A 19,008-nucleotide genomic window follows, 5' to 3' on the forward strand; every position below is an offset into this window, starting at 1 on the left:
GCACATTTGTACACTCGTTACCCTCATCATTCTCAAAAGATTTCAGTTTTTTCCATCAACTTTTTAAACCCTTTGTAAAACAGGGTGGAAATTGCCTTGACAAATGGTTTATTGTCTCATAATAGGACGCGGATTCTGGTAAGTTTTTAATAAATTTCAAGTCTAAAATTGAGTAGATCTTGCTCTTGAAATGATTACCCTATTCTTGAATAGTAAATGTAAAATAATAATTATAATAAAAGGTCAAGGATTCTTTAGTTCCCAAAAGAATAAAGTGATGCCTACACCATGTGTATATCAGGAACGTTGCTGAGAAGCTGGCTATGTGGACTGGTCTCAGGAAGCCAGCCCTACAAGTTTCAAAGATGCTACTCTGATGCGACAAAGTCTGTATGTTTGCCTCAGAAGGGCAGTGGGATTTCAGGTCTCACAATGAGTGTCCAAAATTCAATTCTTTTGTGACCAAGAGGATAACGAGACTTACAGTCTACTGCCACTTTCAGTCATTCTGAAAGTTTGCCTAAGTCCCAGAAGTAAAGATTCATTATTTATTTTACTATTGCTAATGCTACAGAATTATTCCTGGTAAAGTGAGTGAGCATGTGTGTGTGTGTGCGTGTGCATGCATGCGTGTATAGGGGGTGTGCGGCGAACTGTGGTGCAGGAATGGGAATAGCAAAGATAGAGTTGTTGATGGTTAAATACCTCCTGCTGGGCCAGGAGCCAGGAGCCCTGGGGGCACCATGGTTAAGCAATTGGCTGCTAACTAAAGGGTCAGCAGTTCAAACCCATCCATTGGTGATCTGCTTCGTTAAGTCATGCCTAGAAAACACTGGGAAATTCTAGTCTGTCACGTGGGCCTGAGAGGAGCCGACATGGGTTCAAGGGCCCCCAGCAATAGCAGACCACGAGTATTCTAGGGTCTGGGGAATAAAATGCATAGACATCGATCTGGGTGCACGGGGAACCTTCCCCCAGAGCACACTTCCTTTAGGTTTTGTAAAAATGTCAAGCAAAGATACAAGAACAAGGACCAATTACCTATAAAAATTGCATGAAGAAGAAGATGGAGGTAGCTTCCCCATTCCACCTTCACACTATGATCAATGATGAGATCAGTCAAGAGAATCACGGCTATGTTACACCTGTGACAGAGAAGAGCATTACTGATGTCTCACTGGATCAGGGCTAACCTAGAGAAAATCCTTTGCAAATTATTTGAAGACTTTAGTATTATATTTTAGAGAAATACAACATCTCAAGAAAAAAAAGATGAAGAAAAAAACATCTGAAGATATCATTGTTAAGGTGAGAATTTTCTATTGGGAGGGGGTGAAAAAGCTTATCTGATAAGGGCACATTAATGTCAAGGGCCTGACTGCCTTATCTTTCCACCTTAAGATCTATCCCATGCTTGCCACATAGTAGGTGTTCAATACATATTTGGCACCTCACTAACTCTGGAAAGAAATGAAGTGACTGTTGTCTTATGACTGCCCTCAGTCTAACTCTGCTTGAACTCCGTTCAAAATACTACGGCTCATTGGAAGAAAACACTTTTCCCCCCAGATGTAGCGACTGGGTCCCAGAAAGGTCAAGTAACTATGGAAGACACCCAGAAAAAGAGCAGCAGCAGAATCCGCTTTCAGGGTATTCCTTTTAAACTCTTGGGAGTTCTCTGAGCTTTCAGAGTTCCTCCAACCTACCCACGTGGATCTAGATTTGTTGCCGCATCTCTTAAGGAGGAAGGCTGCCTTTAGCCTGCACCGCCAGTTTGCTTAAGAGAAAGCTGAATGTGCTAAGCAGCAATTCGGGTCACGTGAAATAGGAATGATGCTGTAGTCCACCTGTGAAGAGGTAATCCTGGTGATGACGTTTCAGGCAAGTAATCCACCAGTGGCGACCAGCAGCCTCCAGCTGGTGGGAAGGGTAATGGCTCTCCTTGATTATGCTCCATCACTTTCAGGCGCCAGTGAGAATAAAGTGGCATTGAATCACCTATCAAAATAAAATGATCTCATTTTCTCCACCATCTGTTTTCTGCCAGTATATGCACACTCTAGTAAGATATCAACTGCGTATAGCAACAGAACGTGACCAATAGAATTTCCCCTTATTTCAACACATGGTTGTTAGGAAGACCTGGGTAACAAATGTTCCCAATACAGCACGTCAGTGGGAAAAGGAGCTAGATCAATTCAGGTCCCATCCCTGATTACGAGAGTAAAACTACATGAGCACTTCACGAGGAGTCCATGCCCGAACCACGAGACCACACTGTAGGTGAAGCTGCCTTATCCCAGGGTCCTGCTAGCCATTCGTGCAAGTCCGAGTTGCGGAGACGGATGGGTCCAACAGAAACGCATTTCAGAACGAAATCGGCCTTTGGCAATGGAGCTGCAGGGTACTGCTTAAATTTTTAAAAAAAAACTCCAAAAATGTGAGTTCTGCGTGACATGGGTAAGTCACTTAACCTCTGTGGGCCTCAGTTCATCAGGTGCAAAATGAGGAGATCGGACCAGACTGTCTTCAGGGTCCCTTTCCAGCCTGAAAGCTCGTGTGGCTACCTCCAGACTCAGATAGACCATTCACTTTGCAGAGGCAAAGGACAACTTCGTTGGTGACGCAGGGCACCATGGAGAAGGCTTGATTCTGATTTAAAAAAACAAAACCAAAAGCCAGCCTATTGGCAGGGTGTGTTCTACGACATGTCTTGGGAACCATTCCTTACCTTTCTTTTTCTTTACCTACTGGGAACCAGTGCTTAAAAAAATAAAAGGTAAATCTCCTACTTATGTGGCTTCTTAACATGGAAAACATTTTGGACTACATGGGAACTCCACTGGTGGTAGTTAAAGACTCTATCTTAAAGTGATTTCTGGGAGGGTGCGGGGAGATCACTTTATTAACATCAACATAATTAATGTAATCAGCATAGCCCATGCCATTTTAGTTATCATAAGTGCAATCAACGCAATTCTTGCTGTGAGAGTTATAAAAAGCACTTAGGATGCATTACTTTTTTCTTCTTCATAAGATCCCCCAGAGCTGCTGCTGTATCGGGATTCCAGTCTGTGGTGCTGGCGGTTTAAATGGCTGTTTAGTCCACTGTAGAGGTCCAGGTGCACATAGCTATGGAAAGAAATGAGCTCGGTCAGGCACAGCTCAGGGGAAGAGGGCATGTGTGATTTGTGTTTTACTTCCTAGGTTTAAGAAAGGGACACTATGCAAAATGTGAACAAAAAGCTTGCTGTGATTTTTTTTTTTTAATTAAGCATTTTTCAGCCAACTATTTCTACTTAGGTTCATCTTAAGTCTCATGCTCTGTCATCAAGACAATTCCAAATCAGGGTAACCGTGTAGGTCAGAGTAGAACTGTCTTGGAGGGTTTCCAAGGCTTTAAATCTTGATAGGCTTAGCCAGCCTCATCTTTCTCCCACAGAGCAGCTGCTGGGTTCGAACTGCTGACTTTGTGCTAAGCAGGTCACGGCCACCAGGGCCCCCACCTCTTCAGTGGTTGTGGTAATAATGCGCTGGTCAAGTCTACCGTACTGAAAATACACAGAGTAAGCATCCCTTTAGAGCAGCGGTTCTCAACCGTGGGTTTCAACCCTTTGTGGGGGTCGAACGACCCTTTCACAGGGGTCGCCCGATTCATCACAGTAGCAAAATGACAGTGATGAAGTAGCAACGAAAATAATTTATGGTTGGGGGGGGGTCACCACAACATGAACAGTATTAAAGGGTCGTGGCATTAGGAAGGTCGAGAACCACTGCTTTACAGTGTCTGAAAATGTAGGCCAACAAAAAGTGACTGACCACATTCTAGCACATCCATTAAGAGTAGACATCGTTAAGATGCAGCTATAATCTAGCATCTTTAACATCAAAATAATGAACATTTACCAAAATTTTAACCAACCCCAACCCCCCACCCTCCGGCCTGGCCAACAGAAAATCCCATTAGGAGTCATTATCATTTCAACCGATGAGGAAAGGGAAAGGCTGATGGGGAATGAGGAGCGTTTACCTCTCTTCAATGCTCTCCTTTATGGGCTTGGGGTCGGGATTGCCATCCATGGGAGCTACCATTGTATCGCTGCTGGAAGTAGTACCTGCAAATGAGAGTGGACACACTACCTATGAACTTAACCACCTGGGATAACTCCGGAAGAACAAGGGATGTCAAATGATGACGGCAACACACTGTTAAATGAGACCAAGGTGACTTTAAAAAAGAAATGTAGAGGAAATCCCCCGGGGTCACTTAGGGACAATGGCAATTTGCCACTGTAAGTCTGCCTTCACTTTGACTCAGCTGAATCAATCCCCACTTCCAACACCGCCTTCCCCTCAGCTGGCCAAGTCACCTCCACTGCGGCACATGCCCCCTCACTTACGCTGACCAGAAGTCTAGAGTTACTACCATCTGTCCCAAAGGACAGAGCAAAAGGGCTCCTGGAGGTTTCTGGGGTTATAACTCTTGAGGGGAAATGAACACCTATCGTCTGAACAGCCGACCTTGTGGTCAGCCACCCGTTCACAACCCTGCACTAAAGGAAGGTTCCATCAGAGCCGCAGGCACTGGTTCCAGCCGAACTACACACCAGGCTAAAAAAGAAAAGCACACTTCAGAATGGTTCTTGTTCCCAAACTGGGGAGTGCTGAGACTCAAAATGACCAAACCCAAGGACACACGACAGCAACAGCATTTCGGATGCTGGAAAACAACCGGGCAAGAAGGAATGGAGTTTTAAGAGGGCTGAGTTTGAAGCTAGTGAGAGGGGAAACCAAGATGCCGCCTTTTCTGTACAGCTGAATGTACCAGGGTCTCAGGAATTCGTGACATTAGTCCTTTGGGCCCTAAGAGATGGGGGCGTAGTGGGAGGGGATGCCAAACGCAGGACTGGTGGGAAACCTATTTCAGAAGGGGCTGGTTCTCCAGGCCGGCCTCCCTGCCCGCCTGCACCGGGATGGCTTTCTCTCTGCACACTCCAAATGATGGCTTTCCGTGTTGAGAAGCCAAGCACAGATGGAGGAGGGGGCATCTCACTGAGCACAGGGAGGGCGGGGAGATTCGCAGCTCCACCCTTCTGCTTGGCAGCCCGGCATGTTAACCCTTTGCACTCTCTAGGGACTCCATTTGTTCTACAAGGACCTGATGAATCTACACTGCAGGGCTGCATTACACTGCCCACCTGCTTCCCTCTAGACAATGAAGAAACCTTCTGTTGCCCAATGTCTTGACTCTTGTGACAATTTCTAATTAGTCAAACTTAATTATTAGACACGGCTCATGTCTGTTGTCATTTTCACAGGTGAGTTTAAACATCCAAGCGCTTGCCTGCATGAACTGTAGCGGGCGGGGCAGCCCCCATTGCAAACAACGCCTCACCTGAGGTGACAGAAGGGATTTTGTAACTGGAGGTGATGCGATAATACGGGGGGTTATCCATGTGGGTGACTCCAGAACTGACGGGGTCCGTCAGCTGTAGTTCGCCCACCAGTTCTTCCAGCAACTGCATGGTTTTATCTCGGCCCAAGTACACGATGACCTTCTTCACCTGTTCAGAAGAGGAAGAGCAAAACTTTGACCTCACATGGTTTCCGGCAGTCAACTCTATCACCATCAACACCGTATTAAGTAGAAGAAAGGAAGCCTGGTCTAAATGTGATCGATAGCGATGGGTAGCAACAGGGCATCAATTCGTTTTATCAACATGGTCGTCCTCAAACCTCGGTAGTGATACCGAGGGGGAGCAGAATCTAATGAGGATGAACAGAACGGGGGACAACTTTAGGTGAGTGTCGTCTCAATGTGTTGTTCTTACTGCAGCCAGGCAGACTTCACACCCAGGAACGGTCTTCTCTCGTTCCTTCCTCCATTCAACCTGCAGGTTAGCGAGTCCCAGGAACTGGAACGCAACATAGACCCAGGTGTGGAACGTGGGTTCACCGTTCATTCACCAACGGGGTGACAGGGCGAGGGACTTAAGTTCAGTTTTCCCCTCTGCCAAGTGGGGCTCTTGGGAGCATCTCTTCACATAGTTGGTAGGAGCTAAAGGTCATAAGGCACTTTCCAAAGGCCTAACGGACTCTACATGTTACGTGGGAAAAGCTCATTTCTGCAATACGGATTACATGCATGTCTGCTTCAGAAATTCGAGGATGTATCACCGAACTACTGACTGGTCAGCCTCTTTCTTTCCCTTCCTCTCCCCTTTAATCCTGGTTGCTCTGAGGACAGTGCTGGAAGCACGAGCATCCTTATCTGGAGCTTGTTAGAGTGCAGAACCCCACGTCCCAGCCTACACGATGGGAATCAGAACAGGAACCCCAGACGGTCCGGAAGCACCTGGCGCACGAGAAGCACAGCTGCAGACAACCTTGGGCTTAACTTCACTACCTCGGACCCCAAGCCTGCTAACAGGGTGCCCGTCACACTGCGTCTCTCCAGCTCAGCAGCCTGCCCGAGCCAGTGGCTCATGGACTCTGTGCTCAGGCTCCACCTGCTCAGAAGATGCTGCTTGAATCTCTGCCTTTGTACTCTGGCTCAGCGGGGCCGTGCTGACCCACCGCGGGAGAACCTGTCAAGTCTTCAATGCCTCCCACCACCCGCCATCCCACGACCTCTCCCTGCCCCTCGCAGCGCTCGCTCACTCCTCACACACCATTCAATTCTGGGCCAGAGTTCCGGTTCTCACGAGGGATGGAGCCAGACGCTTTCCTCTCTGCTTTGCTTTTGCCTTCTTTGCAGCAATTTTACCAAATGCAGAGCTTTAGTCCGAGAATTAAATGAAAGAAGGCAGATGGAATGCCTGGCCTATAATAAGTGCTTAAGCAGTAGTGATTCGAATTAATATGATAAATGACAATAATTTGGGTTGTCGCTTTTTTAAAATGGCAGTGACTTCTTGTAACCTAGCTATTCCCTGAAATTCGTCTTTGTCTCCGAGAATGATACCCTCATGCCTGCTCTCAATTCCAGCTCTAATTCACTCACTTGGCTCAATTAAGGGGCACCTTCTATGTGCTAGGCTCTGTTCGATGCATCTGTTCCTCATTTACCAGGCAACTTGCTATCTGACCTTTCGCATGTAAAAGGATCCAGCATCCATCGCTGTGCATTTCAGCAACGCACACTTGGCAGCAATGAGTGCTGAGGAGCGAAGCAAGAGGAACACTGGCAGTGATGGTCGCAGTGACCTGTCACTTTGGCTGGGCTATGGTTTTGGTTGTTTGGCAGCTGTGTCACAATGAGATTTGGCCGTCAGGCAATTTTGAAATTTTTAGCATAGTGACTGACAGTTATATGACATCGTCATCTTCCGTCACATAATCCCAGTTTTCACATAATGACCTGGTCTTTGGAAATTGAACTATGTGAGGACCCAACTTGCTGCTCGTCAGGAGCTCACCCTCTCTGGGGTGGAGCCAACACACCAGTGAGATATTATGTAAGACCTGCAGTGGAGGGTGAGGAAAAGGGCTGCGCAGGGGCCTTGCCTTGCCTTTGCTGGTCTAATGCTGCCCATGCTTGTCACAAGACATCTGGCCAATGTATTAAAAGAAAGAAAAAGGTTAAATAAATGTGAATACATACGTAAGGCAAGAGGCTTGGTTCACTGTTCACTCCACAGATGCTAATCAAAAAGTGCAAAATTATCTTCAAGTTTTTGGGCCAGCCATCTGCGAGTGTGGTCCACACATTCTCCACCTCCGACCAGGCCAGCTCATCGCCGTACTAGATTGCCGGGCACACGACAGAAACCGTGGTGAGGCTGTGCTCTTACACACCACACTGCTTACTGGGCACATTCGCGACAGCAGCAGCAGTGGATTACACTCCACGCCACAAGAGCCACGCCACCAAAGAGCAGCAGTTCAAATTCTCAGAGCGTCATGTGTCCGTGCCCGATTTCTAGTGGTGTCCACGAGTAAGGAACCCCCGCCCCCCAAATAGATCTAAACATGTGCGTCATGAATCACATAGGGTTTTCACAACACAACTGCAGGACATCTTATACCTGGTCAGGGCTGTTTAGAGAAAGGGATGCATGGTTGCTTGGCCGCCGTAGGATGATCTAATCCCATCTCTGATTTCTAACCACACGGACCATGATGCTAAGGGCTGGGGCGTCTCCACAATTCCATGTGCTGCATGCTGCGTGCTGCCTGGCAGCCCTAGCTCCCACAGGAGAAGGGGCCCCGCACGGTGTTACGGTGGCAGCTGGCGAAGTCTTTCTCCCACAGAACTCCCACCTGCCAAGCCGAGCACTTAACCCACATGCCACCAGGGCCCCTCAGATTCTATGAGGCAGCGGCAGGCACGGAGCCCACTGTACCTTGGCTGTCATGTACATCAGATTGTTCAAAACCATCGCGGTGGCTTGCGGGGACCCCCAGCCTTCTCCCCGTAACCAGCGCCTGCTGGTCACCATGAGCTCCGGGTCTTTCAGTGCGTCCCCGTCGTCGCCGTCGCCGCCATCAGGCCGCCGTGCCGTGGGCAGAGGCTTCAAGTCCACCAGCTCCATGTTGTTCATCCACGGTAGCAGGTAGTGCAGCATCACCTGCCGCCCGGCCGGCTGCGCCGTCTGGATCCTCTGGCTTATCTCTGTGAGGGGAAAGGAGCCCGAGGGGGAGAGAGCTGATAGGACTGTGGTGGCTGTTCCGTGGTAATTCATTCAACGTCGCGCTCTGAGAGGCTCTGGCACCAGGCAGTAGTCATTGGTTACATATCAAAACCCTGAGCACAGCTTCTCCTTTTGGTCCATTTGACCTCAGCGGCATCACAGTGATACATCACAGCGGAGGGCGACCAAACCTCACAGTTCATTCCTAACTCTTGGGGTGGTTTGAATGAATCAGTGCAACCACAAGAGGAATGAGCATCTGCAGGTGCCAATCAACTTGAACTGACTGATCATCTCAAACACTTCAGTTTTCTATCGGGGACAAACCAACAATGTACTGGTTATTTGTCTGCGCCTCCTATTGATGTAAAAGCTGCTAAGCCACGCAGCGCACAGGGCCAAAATAAGCTAAATGAGTTATACCGCTGGGGCAGTTCCAGGCACCAGATGATTTAAACTGAAGTATGCTTACCATGCCACGGGCCCTTGTATCTGTTCAAGTCTCATCAATCCCTATAAAATGAAATGATCAGAACTCGCCTACGGTGCTGGTGAGATTAAAGAATGGTGCAATATCTGTGAAAAATAGTATGGTGCTTTCGAAAGGACCAGACAGAGAAATACCTTGTGGTCCAGCCATCTCACACCTAGCTCTCCCAAAGTTGTAAGAATGGTGACACAGAGAGACACATGCACACCCGTGTTCACTAGGGCAGTAGTCACAGTAGCAAAGCAGTGTGGCACGTGCAGACACAGCTACAAAGAGCCATGAGGAGTCCTGGAAGCATCTGAAAACATGGGTGGATCCGGAGGACATAATGCTGAATGAACCCATCACAAAAAGACAAGAACCCTAAGTTTCTTTAAAGAGAGCCATGTTCTGTGACGGTTACCAGGGACTGGAGTCCAGAGGAGGGGAATCACTCTCTCCATGGTGGGCACTTGCTATTTTGGGTCCCGGGAAAGGCATTACCAACTATGGTGGAACTCAGCACAATCTGACCAAGTTAAATAGAAACATTAAGAGGAAGACAAGAAAACAATGTCAATATTGTGTCTGTAGGCTCATTTATGTACATAAGAAGTTATATGCAAGTAAATGCACCTGTACGTATAGGTATGTCTGTGGCATATGTATATACGTGTCTGTGTGAGCTGCACCTAGACACACAGTTGTGACAAAGCGTGTAGGAGCCATAGTTATGGAAGCCTCCGAGGCCTGCCAACAGCTTGCAGGATGGTTTTACTGGGTTAAAAGGCTTAGGCTTAGGACCAGAGACTCAGGGGACAACTTAAGCAATGTTCTACAACCTCTTTGGGTAAGAATTTATAAAACTCTATGTCTCTATTCATATGGAGCAAAAGAAATGAAGAAAATCAAAGGCAGACTATTAGCCTACATGAACCATTTCCTAACTTGAGACAAGAACTCAATGGTGCCCCGCTACCAGCTCTGACCAGGCACACAATAGAAGATCCTAAATGGAATGGGAGAGCAAAGGAGAGCGTATGTCAACATTGGGGTGAGAAGGAGACTCATTCTAACAGAGCTGGAGGCCACCTATGCAGATCGGGGAATGCATGAAGGCTGGGACATGTTAACAGTGCACTTAGAGGCCATGTTTGGGTCCAGAAAGGAACTACAGACAATAAGTAGATACGAACAACAAGAAATGTCTGAAGACTGGGCTGGGGGAAAAACAGCAGGAGGGCTGAGTGGTGGGGATGGCTGCGCCAGTGAGCATCCTGGCCAGGGCCATGGAATCTGAGCCCCAACTGGACTCCTCTCCTTTCTGGGCAGGTGCCTGGCCGATGCGCAGAGGCAGAAACACAAAAACCAGGTTTAATTAAGAGCAGTCACAGCTTGGTGCCAATGATCATCACTTCTTCTCTCTCTCTGTTCTACAATTTAATTTGGTTGTTACTGAGATCACACAGCAAAACACAGTGCTAGTTCAATCTGTGTGTGCAAGTCGGTGTAGTTGATTAAATTCAACCATTCCCTCTCCTTTTCGGGGATGACCCTTCCGTCTTTCCCATCAACATAAACTCAATGCTCCCTCCCTAAGGCTCTTGCCCCATCTTTTGAGTGACTGTTGTCACTTTACTCTCATATAGATAGTCCTTAAAAGAACTGAATGCTCAAGGCAGGTTTTCGTTTGCTTCTTTGTTTCCCTCATTCAGCCAGACTGCTGTTTGGTTTTCAGAAGACCTCAGGGATTATCGTAGGTTTAAGCTTCAAAGAGTTTGCAGGGCAATAGTTTCAGAGGCTCAGCCAGCTCTCTTCACTTGGGAAAGGTTGGCGTCCGTGAGACTTTGATCAGGATCTCTGTGTATCACCTCTATCTTTGACGAGGGTCTGGGCTGTGGCAACTGGCTAGGAGGCAAGTGGCAATCTTCAAGACAGTGGCTAAAGTAGAAGGACACCGTGTTCTGATGTGAAAACGTACAAAACCACAGTAATTAAATGGCTTTGTACTGCTATAATAATAGACCTACAGTCTAATGGAATAAATGGAGAGCCCAAGAAAAGATCCATGCCATCAACTAATTTTTGATAAGGGTACTTGTCCATCTGCTGGGAGGAGGAAAAGTCTCTTCAGCATATGGTTGGAGCTGGAAAAACGGGGTCTCCCCATCACAGGAGAAGGAATCCGAATCCAGGTCTCACATCCAGCATAAAACTCAATGTGAAATGGACCAAGATCCTAATTCTTGGGAAAAGTTGGGGGGGGGGGGGAGTCGTAAAACTGCTGTGGGAGTTTCTTTATAACGAGGCGCTAATGGGTCTGAGGACAAAAGCAAGACCAAAGGCAATACAGATAACTGCCCTCGCAAAAAAGAGATGTGGGCTATCCTTCGCCCCAAACAGATCCACTACTTGACAAACTGAATGCTAGGAGAATGTGTTTAATATCCTTGCCCCACGCTGGTCAGTTCAGGGTAAGGGATAAACCTCCTCTACTGCTGGGGCAGGCATTGTGGAAAGACGCGCCCAGGAAGCTCAGGTCATGAAAGAAAGCAACCGGCAGATCCTTGTAATCGCCTGGATGCCAATTTTGTTGCATGCTCTGTACTCAGATTAATTAAGACCTGGCTGCATGTAGCAAGCAGGAAAACTAGCTGAGCATATTGTATGCTACCGTCCAAACCAGGGGTCCTCAAACTACAGCCCGCCGGGTATTTTTGCCCCGTTTGCTTTTTTACTTCAAAATAAGATATGTGTGCAGTGTGCATAGGAATGTGTTCATAGTTTTTTTTAAACTATAGTCTGGCCCTCCAACAGGTCTGAGGGAGAGTGAATTGGCCCCGTTTAAAAAGTTTGAGGATCCCTGGTCCAAACGTTTCTGTTCCAGGCTAAGGCCCTATTGGGTTGCCAGTTGACCCAGATGGAACCTCGAGATTGCTCGCATGTGAGTCTCGGGCGATCCAGATCAATAATGTTATCATGCTTGATGCCTAGCCCAGATGTTCTAGAAGGCCCTGGCCAGAACATTTGCTGACCCCAGGAAAGGAAGATGGACCAGAGAGCAATGTGGCATTCGCATGCTTAGCTTTACTTAATCAAGTGGAACCTTTCCTTAGGATCAGAAGAGAGAAAATTGTTGAGAGAGAGCATTACAAATGGGTTCTTCAAAGAGTGAGGAATCCCTGGGTGGGACAAACACCCAATAATCAAATGCTTGGATTGTACAAGCCCCTGCAGAAGGCCCCTAGGAAGAAAGGCGTGGTGATCCCACCAAACAAACAAACACAAGCGGCCACTGAAAACCCTGTGGGGCACAGTTCTACTCTGAGCCCACGAGTCCCACCGAGGTTTTTCCCCCGATAAAACAAGCAGGTGCAGTCAATCCTCATTTCTTTGAACTCCTGCTCCCTTTCATCCCTGCCTGTTACCATTATCAATGGCAAGATGATCAGACAATGGCAACAGAGTCAGACGCAACATGAACAGATTCAGGTCGCGGCCTGACTATGAAAGGCAAGCTTTCACATGGAGCGTGGAGGGCTCTTCGTCTCTTTGGTTTCTGCTGAGGGAAGAGTGGAGAAGGGCGGGAGGAAGGGCACAGACCCACTCAAAGGAAATCTAAACAGCATCATAGAGCTCTACGAAGAGCTTCTTGTTCAAAAGGAAGCAACTCTTATCGAGCGTGAAGACACGTGTGTTTTGATTCCGTCTCAAATGGAAACTACGGGAAATATCGTGAAAAGCAGTGTTTTTGAAAACCGATTGCTTTAAAAAGCCCCCCAGACCCCCAAACCACGATCTAGCGAGAAGCTCCTACCTGAGAACATGGCGAGAGTGAGCTCGGGATACGCCCTGGCTAACTCCTCTGACAGCTGGCAGTAAGACACGGAGTAGAGGTGCGGCAGAGGCGAGAGCTGGCTGAGCACGCCATCGGTTCTCTGGACCTCCAGTTTGTGGGCATAGCGAAACATCTTCGGTTCCAGTATCTGCAGGGATGTAAGACCCCCAGCCAGAGTTAACATCTCACCACCCTTCATATTCCAAATTAGGTCGCGCTTCCTGACAAATAATAATAATAAAAGTAACCCTCCCAAGAAATACTAAACTTCAGTGCGCATCGAACATTAGTTACAATATCAATAAATACGTATTTTTAAAATGGTTATATGTAGAATATTTCAGATATCAATGTCTGCTTCCAAGAAACGACTGCAGAAGATGTTCTGTTTAAGTGACTCTCAATTCTTTGAGTTCGATAGAGAAAAGCTATGAAAGGATATCATTTAAAAAAAAAGAAAGGATATCATTGATGAGCCAATGACTTTTCACTTGGCTCTCAAAAAAACATGTGACTCACATTATTCTTATCTGCTGCACAGAAATACTTACATGAGCCTAAATCATCAAGCTTTTATAAGTCTCATCAAACATATACAGGTGTGCAGGGGAACATATATAAGCCTTGTCATACATATACAGGGTGTGCAGGGGAACATATATAAGCCCTGGACAAAACATTTCTGGATGGTTTGACCTGCTCAAGGAACAAAATGATCGATATTATCTTTTGCTTCCTACACTCAGGAATTTACATGATAAACCTTGCTATTAAAAATAAAGCGGAATATTTTCATTCTCACTGCCACTGAGTGATTCTGGCTCATAGGATGGAGTAAAACCGCCCCTGTGGGTTTCCGAGGCTGAATATCTTTATGGGACCAGACAGCCTCATCTTGTTCCCGGGGAGTGGCTGGTGGGCTTGAACTGCGGTCTTTTCCATGAGAAACAGCCCGCTAGGCCACTGGGGCTCCTGAAGATTAGAGCTGGTATAGTTTAAACGCAAAACATAAACGATTGGGCTTTATTAACCCTGTAGTAGAGAGGGTTTCATTAATTATCGTTTGTCTACAAACCTGCAGGAGCTGCATGGCCACTTCATAGATACTTCTGGACGAGTCGGCTGCTTTAAACAGTATCAGATTTAGGAGCATCACTGGGTCACACTGATAATCCCTGGGGGCAAACAGGTAAGGTTAGCTAAACACTAGGCTGTTCCGAGGTGTTCCCACCTGCTAGGAAATAGAGCTGGTTTAGACTGCGTCATAAAAACGGCAAAGCTGCAGACAGATCGGTATGCCCTCAGTTGACTTTTCTTTAAAGGCAATAGTTACAACACCTGCCCAGTGATCATCACAGCCTTATTCAGGTCGGATGTCCTCCACACTTGAAAGGAAACACCGGCTTGCTTACTACTTCTGAATTCGCGTGGAATTTCTTTTGGAAATCCAGCTGGCCTGGAAAGAAGAGGACGCCAAGTACCTGTTCTGGAACACGTTGGCGATGGCCTTAAAGCAGCCGGCGGCCACCCTCTTAGAGCCAGTGTAACAGCGATCCACCGCCCAGTACATCAGGTTGCTCTGATCAGGGTTCAGCTCCAGCAGTAAGGTGACCGCTTCACAGCCCAGCTGATGGACCTGGCAGAGGGGGCCGGATTGCCCAGGGCAGAGGAAATGATAGGTCACCGGATGACCCGTTCCCCCCACATTCTTAAGAAACAACGCAAGGTAACCCAAAAATGGTATTATTGGAACTTAATCACAAAATTCAGTCTCCTTTGGTTCGCATCTTCCTGGTTCTATTCAGACAGCAAGGAAAACAAAACAAAACAAACTACGCCAAAAATGATGTGGATAAATTATCCTTGGGCTGCTGCTGCTCACAGAAGGCTGCTCCTCCTCTCCATCAGCAGAGGCCCTGGAGGCCGCCGAGGAACAGGAAGAGTGATGAAGCGCTTTCAGAAAAATGAGTCATTCACCTCTCCACTTATTTTTAATTAAGCTTTGTCCTTTTGGATAAGCCAATAAAAAAAACCTTCTGAGGGGAGAAAATGTGTAGGAGCTGGATTAGACTGAGAACTCCGTGTGTGCAATATGTGAGAGCAAGGGTGCTGCGGGGCGGGGACAACACGACAAAATGATTCCCTGGAGAGTGGACTAAACAGTGACATTAAAGATAGAAAAGAAAATGTTTCTTCTATGGAGCTCAATGTATTTGACAGTATTACTTTACGTATAGACTTACACCCTGTTGTAAGATATCTACCCGATTTATTGCTCCTTGGATATCAAAGAGAAATAAAAATTATCCAAATGAGTTATAAAGACTAGAACTTTTTTAGGCAATGCTACCCTGCTTTTACAATACATATTTTTTACATGTAATTCTCACCTTCACTTGAAAGAAGACAGACAGACTGGTTCTCGGGGAACTTAGGCAGTAGGTGATGATAATTACCTTTGTGTCCAGAGAGTCCAAAATGTTATCCAACCACTTGTACAAATAGCCATCGGATGAAAGGCCCACATTATCTGCGACAGGGCCGCAACAGAGGACAGCAGACATAGCCTGCAAACGTAACATGACAGTTACACGCACAACACTTGAGTGCTCTAATGAGATTGCTTAGTGAAACGGACAGGATATTTTCCCTCATCTTAGCTACCAGAAACTCCTATATATTTTATTCCCCTAGCTACCACAGTACCCATATGACTTTTTTCTTCACAAGAGAAAAGTGTGATAACAATTCTTAAAGTGATGAAATTTATGATGGGCAGCACATAAGCATCATGATACCATATTAGACATGGAATTTGAAGAGCAGTATATGACAAGAACAATAGAAGACCATGAGAAAGTACTTTAGTAGAGAAACATTTAAAAGGGAGGTATTTATCTATGAAACAATCTTTAAACATTAAAAAAAAGATATTCAAAATTTGGTAGATTCTGGAACCTGTTGCCATTGCTTCTTATGAATTAAAATAAACGTATGAATACCATTGGAGTATGGCAATCAAATATATATTCCAATTCTCTCAGGCATTCTGAGGAAATTCTTACTCTCTTTATAATACCTGGCAGTGAGAGATAAAACAACAACAACAATTCTAACTCGGCTTTTAAGGACAGAAGAAATCTGATACCTTTAATGCACAGTATTGATGTCTATTAATTTGCATATTCCTATCGCTGTATCTGTCCAAAGGCGTAAACATGATGCTAAAAGGACCAGCCCAGTGACTGAACAGCATAAACAGACTGTGACGAAGGCTTTGTTGAGGAAAAATACTTCTTCTCTGGTGCACTGTGAGGGAGAGAACAAAGAAAGATGGGAATTTTTCCATTTGCTTTGACATGCATGATGTGTTACTGAATAAGCAATTACAGAAAATACAAGTAAGCAAACGTCTTTATTTCTGCCAACCAACAAACCCCCACAATAAAAGAATCTGTTGACATGTCTGGAAGTCACAAGAACAAGGCTGCTGTCTATGTAACCGTGTGGGCCTGTATGGCATGAAGTATGGAACTCAGCCGGGAGAGAGTCCAAGGTGGACAAAACCTGGCACAGAAGTTGGCTCCCAGCTGGCAGTGAGGACCCTGCCCGTCTCCCTGCCTGTTAGCAAGGCTTGACCAAGCCATCAACACACCTCTGGATCATTGGCAAGTGAGGATCTAGGAGTAGGTAAGTTATTAGTAAACTATGTTTTTCCCTCAGGAACAATGAAGCTTTCTTTATAAAAAGGAATCCTGGAATATAAAACAGGAAGTGACTGATTGAAGAAAGGTGTGGGGCCCAAGTCCAATATCATTCAGATGTACCAGAGAACCCCCCCGGCCGTGATAAGACAATAGGAAAACCAATGGTTTAGAGCATATCCTCCCAAACGTATTTAGCATACCACCCCCTTTTATTGGGGGGTGGGGGGGTGGGAGAGATACTGTGCTCCCCTTGCAACACAAAATGTTTGGCCATAGTTCTGGATACAGTATAGGTATCCACTTTTGTAGGGCCCCTGGATGGTTCCAGCTTCCCTGGGGGACAGTGTTGCCCATTTGGGGAAAACACCAGTCTACATCTTCCTACCAGCCTAAATCTCCCTTAATTCTATTCTCAAGCACCACTGGGGCAGGAAGCTATAGCTCACAGTGTCTAAAGCAAGCCTAGCCGGAGAGCTGGTCCCAGTGCCCTCCTCAGGTCACTGTGTCAGCATCCTCATTCCGAACACCAACACCCAGAGGGAAGGGAAAAGAAGGCTGGTGCACGTTAGCCCTCCACGATCATGTGTTTCATGGAGAGAGTACCTGGAAGGCTGGTGCACGTTAGCCCTCCACGATCATGGCTTTCATGGAGAGAGTACCTGGGACGTTCTGAATGATGCTCGCCACTAAGGCACTGAAATGGCAACGTGTGTCCCTCAGGGTGTCGGGGTCTTTCTCGTTTTCGGCCTCCAGGAGCTGTCTGGTTAAGTCTACATACTCCAGCAACGTGTTGTTGAGGAAATGCGTCTCATGGTCGAGGCCACCACTTGCACTGAAAAAATAAAATTCATTTTTAAAAAAAGTTAAGAATTAATAAAATGTGGTTTTAAACCATTATTTTAATGAAAACAAATTCCTAGAACTCAGGTTCAGAGTAATACATATTAAACTCTTCAAGGTCCTGGTAGCAACTTAATATAAAAAAATAATGAACATGATTTTGCCTTACTTACATACATACGCAAATAGATGGTGCTTCTTTATCAGGGAAACCACTATTGATATCTACATATGTAATTCCTTGCTCAGGAGAAAGACCTGGCTTCCCAGTCACAGTCTGGGAAATTCACACAGCAGCCCCACCCTGATCTACAGGGCTGCTATGAGTTGGCACCAACTCAATGTAAGGGAGGTTTTTATTCTTTTGTTTAATCCAATGCTGTGTGTCACTTTATTCCAAGTGCTGATGCCATTTCCTCTCTATCACGTGAAAAAGCGAAGGTCAATGATTCTTCATTCAGTAACTTTATGTTATAAGCCAGGACAAAACAAAAAGGATTTAGATATAGTATTAATTTTTAAAAATTATTATCATTTTATTGGGGGCTCATACAACTCTTCTCACAATTCATACAACCGTCCACTGTGTCAAGCACAGTTGTGCATTTGTTGCCATCATCATTTACAAAATATTTTCTTTCTACTTGAGCCCTTGGTATCTGCTTCTCATCCCCCCCCCTCCCTTATGAACCCTTGATAATTTATAAATTATTATTATTTTTTCATGTCTTATACTGACCGATATCTCCTTTTACCCACTTTTCTGTTGTCCGTCCCCCTGGGAGGAGATTATATGTAGATCATTGTGATCCATTCCCCTTTTCTCCTCCCACCTTCTCCTTCCCTTCCTGGTTTATCTGTCCTAGGTTCCCTGTGGTTCAAACTCTTATCTGTACCCATGTACATGCTCTGATCTAGCCGGATTTTTAAGGTAGAATTCGGGTCATGACAATGGGGGGTAAGAAGCATTAAAGAACTAGAGGAAAGTTGTATGTTTCAGCAGTGCTATATTGCACCCTCACTGGCTCGTCTCCACATCCCACCCCACCCCCAATCTTTCTGTGAATGGGTGTCCAATTGCCTACAGGGCACTCTCCCTCATTCACAATGATAGGCTTTTTTGTTCTGGGTCTTTGATGCCTGATACCTGATCCTATCACCACCTTGTGATCACACAGACTGGTGTGCTTCTTCCATATAGGCTTTGTTGCTTCTCAGCTAGATGGCCGCTTTTTTATCTTTAAGCCTTTAAGACCCCAGATGCTCTATCTTTTGATAGCCAGGCACCATCAGCTTTCTTCGCTACATTTGCATATGCACCCCCCTTTGTCTCCAGTGATTGTATCAGGATGGGGAGCATCATGGAATGCCAGGTTAATAGAACCAAGTGTTCTTGTGTTGAGGGAGTACTTGAGTGGAGGTCCAATGTCCATCTGCTATCTTAATATTAAACCTATAAATATATGTACATAGATCTATTTCCCCAGTGTCATATATAAATATATTTACATATGTACATGC

At 46.0% G+C, this 19,008-nt stretch overlaps 1 protein-coding gene across 6 annotated transcripts in view; it reads right to left on the reverse strand.

Annotated features, from left to right (window-relative positions):
• Positions 1 to 19,008, reverse strand: part of FRYL (FRY like transcription coactivator) — a 221,605-nt gene that overhangs the window by 57,722 nt on the left and 144,875 nt on the right. For all 6 annotated transcript variants that reach the window (XM_045284305.1, XM_045284304.1, XM_045284303.1 and 3 more), the window contains 13 exons: positions 17,307 to 17,479; positions 16,089 to 16,249; positions 15,397 to 15,507; positions 14,422 to 14,576; positions 14,016 to 14,115; positions 12,920 to 13,088; positions 8,346 to 8,614; positions 7,604 to 7,744; positions 5,396 to 5,564; positions 4,031 to 4,115; positions 3,020 to 3,132; positions 1,848 to 1,998; positions 1,042 to 1,145 (listed from right to left, as the gene is read on the reverse strand). In XM_045284305.1, the coding sequence (XP_045140240.1) occupies positions 1,042 to 1,145; positions 1,848 to 1,998; positions 3,020 to 3,132; positions 4,031 to 4,115; positions 5,396 to 5,564; positions 7,604 to 7,744; positions 8,346 to 8,614; positions 12,920 to 13,088; positions 14,016 to 14,115; positions 14,422 to 14,576; positions 15,397 to 15,507; positions 16,089 to 16,249; positions 17,307 to 17,479 (1,901 nt within the window). The remainder of the gene's footprint in view (positions 1 to 1,041; positions 1,146 to 1,847; positions 1,999 to 3,019; positions 3,133 to 4,030; positions 4,116 to 5,395; positions 5,565 to 7,603; positions 7,745 to 8,345; positions 8,615 to 12,919; positions 13,089 to 14,015; positions 14,116 to 14,421; positions 14,577 to 15,396; positions 15,508 to 16,088; positions 16,250 to 17,306; positions 17,480 to 19,008) is intronic.

The sequence above is a fragment of the Echinops telfairi genome, unplaced genomic scaffold (assembly GCF_000313985.2).
Source record: "Echinops telfairi isolate 266 unplaced genomic scaffold, ASM31398v2 ScPeMD7_7468;HRSCAF=8506_0, whole genome shotgun sequence".
NCBI classification, from domain to species: Eukaryota; Metazoa; Chordata; class Mammalia; order Afrosoricida; family Tenrecidae; genus Echinops; species Echinops telfairi.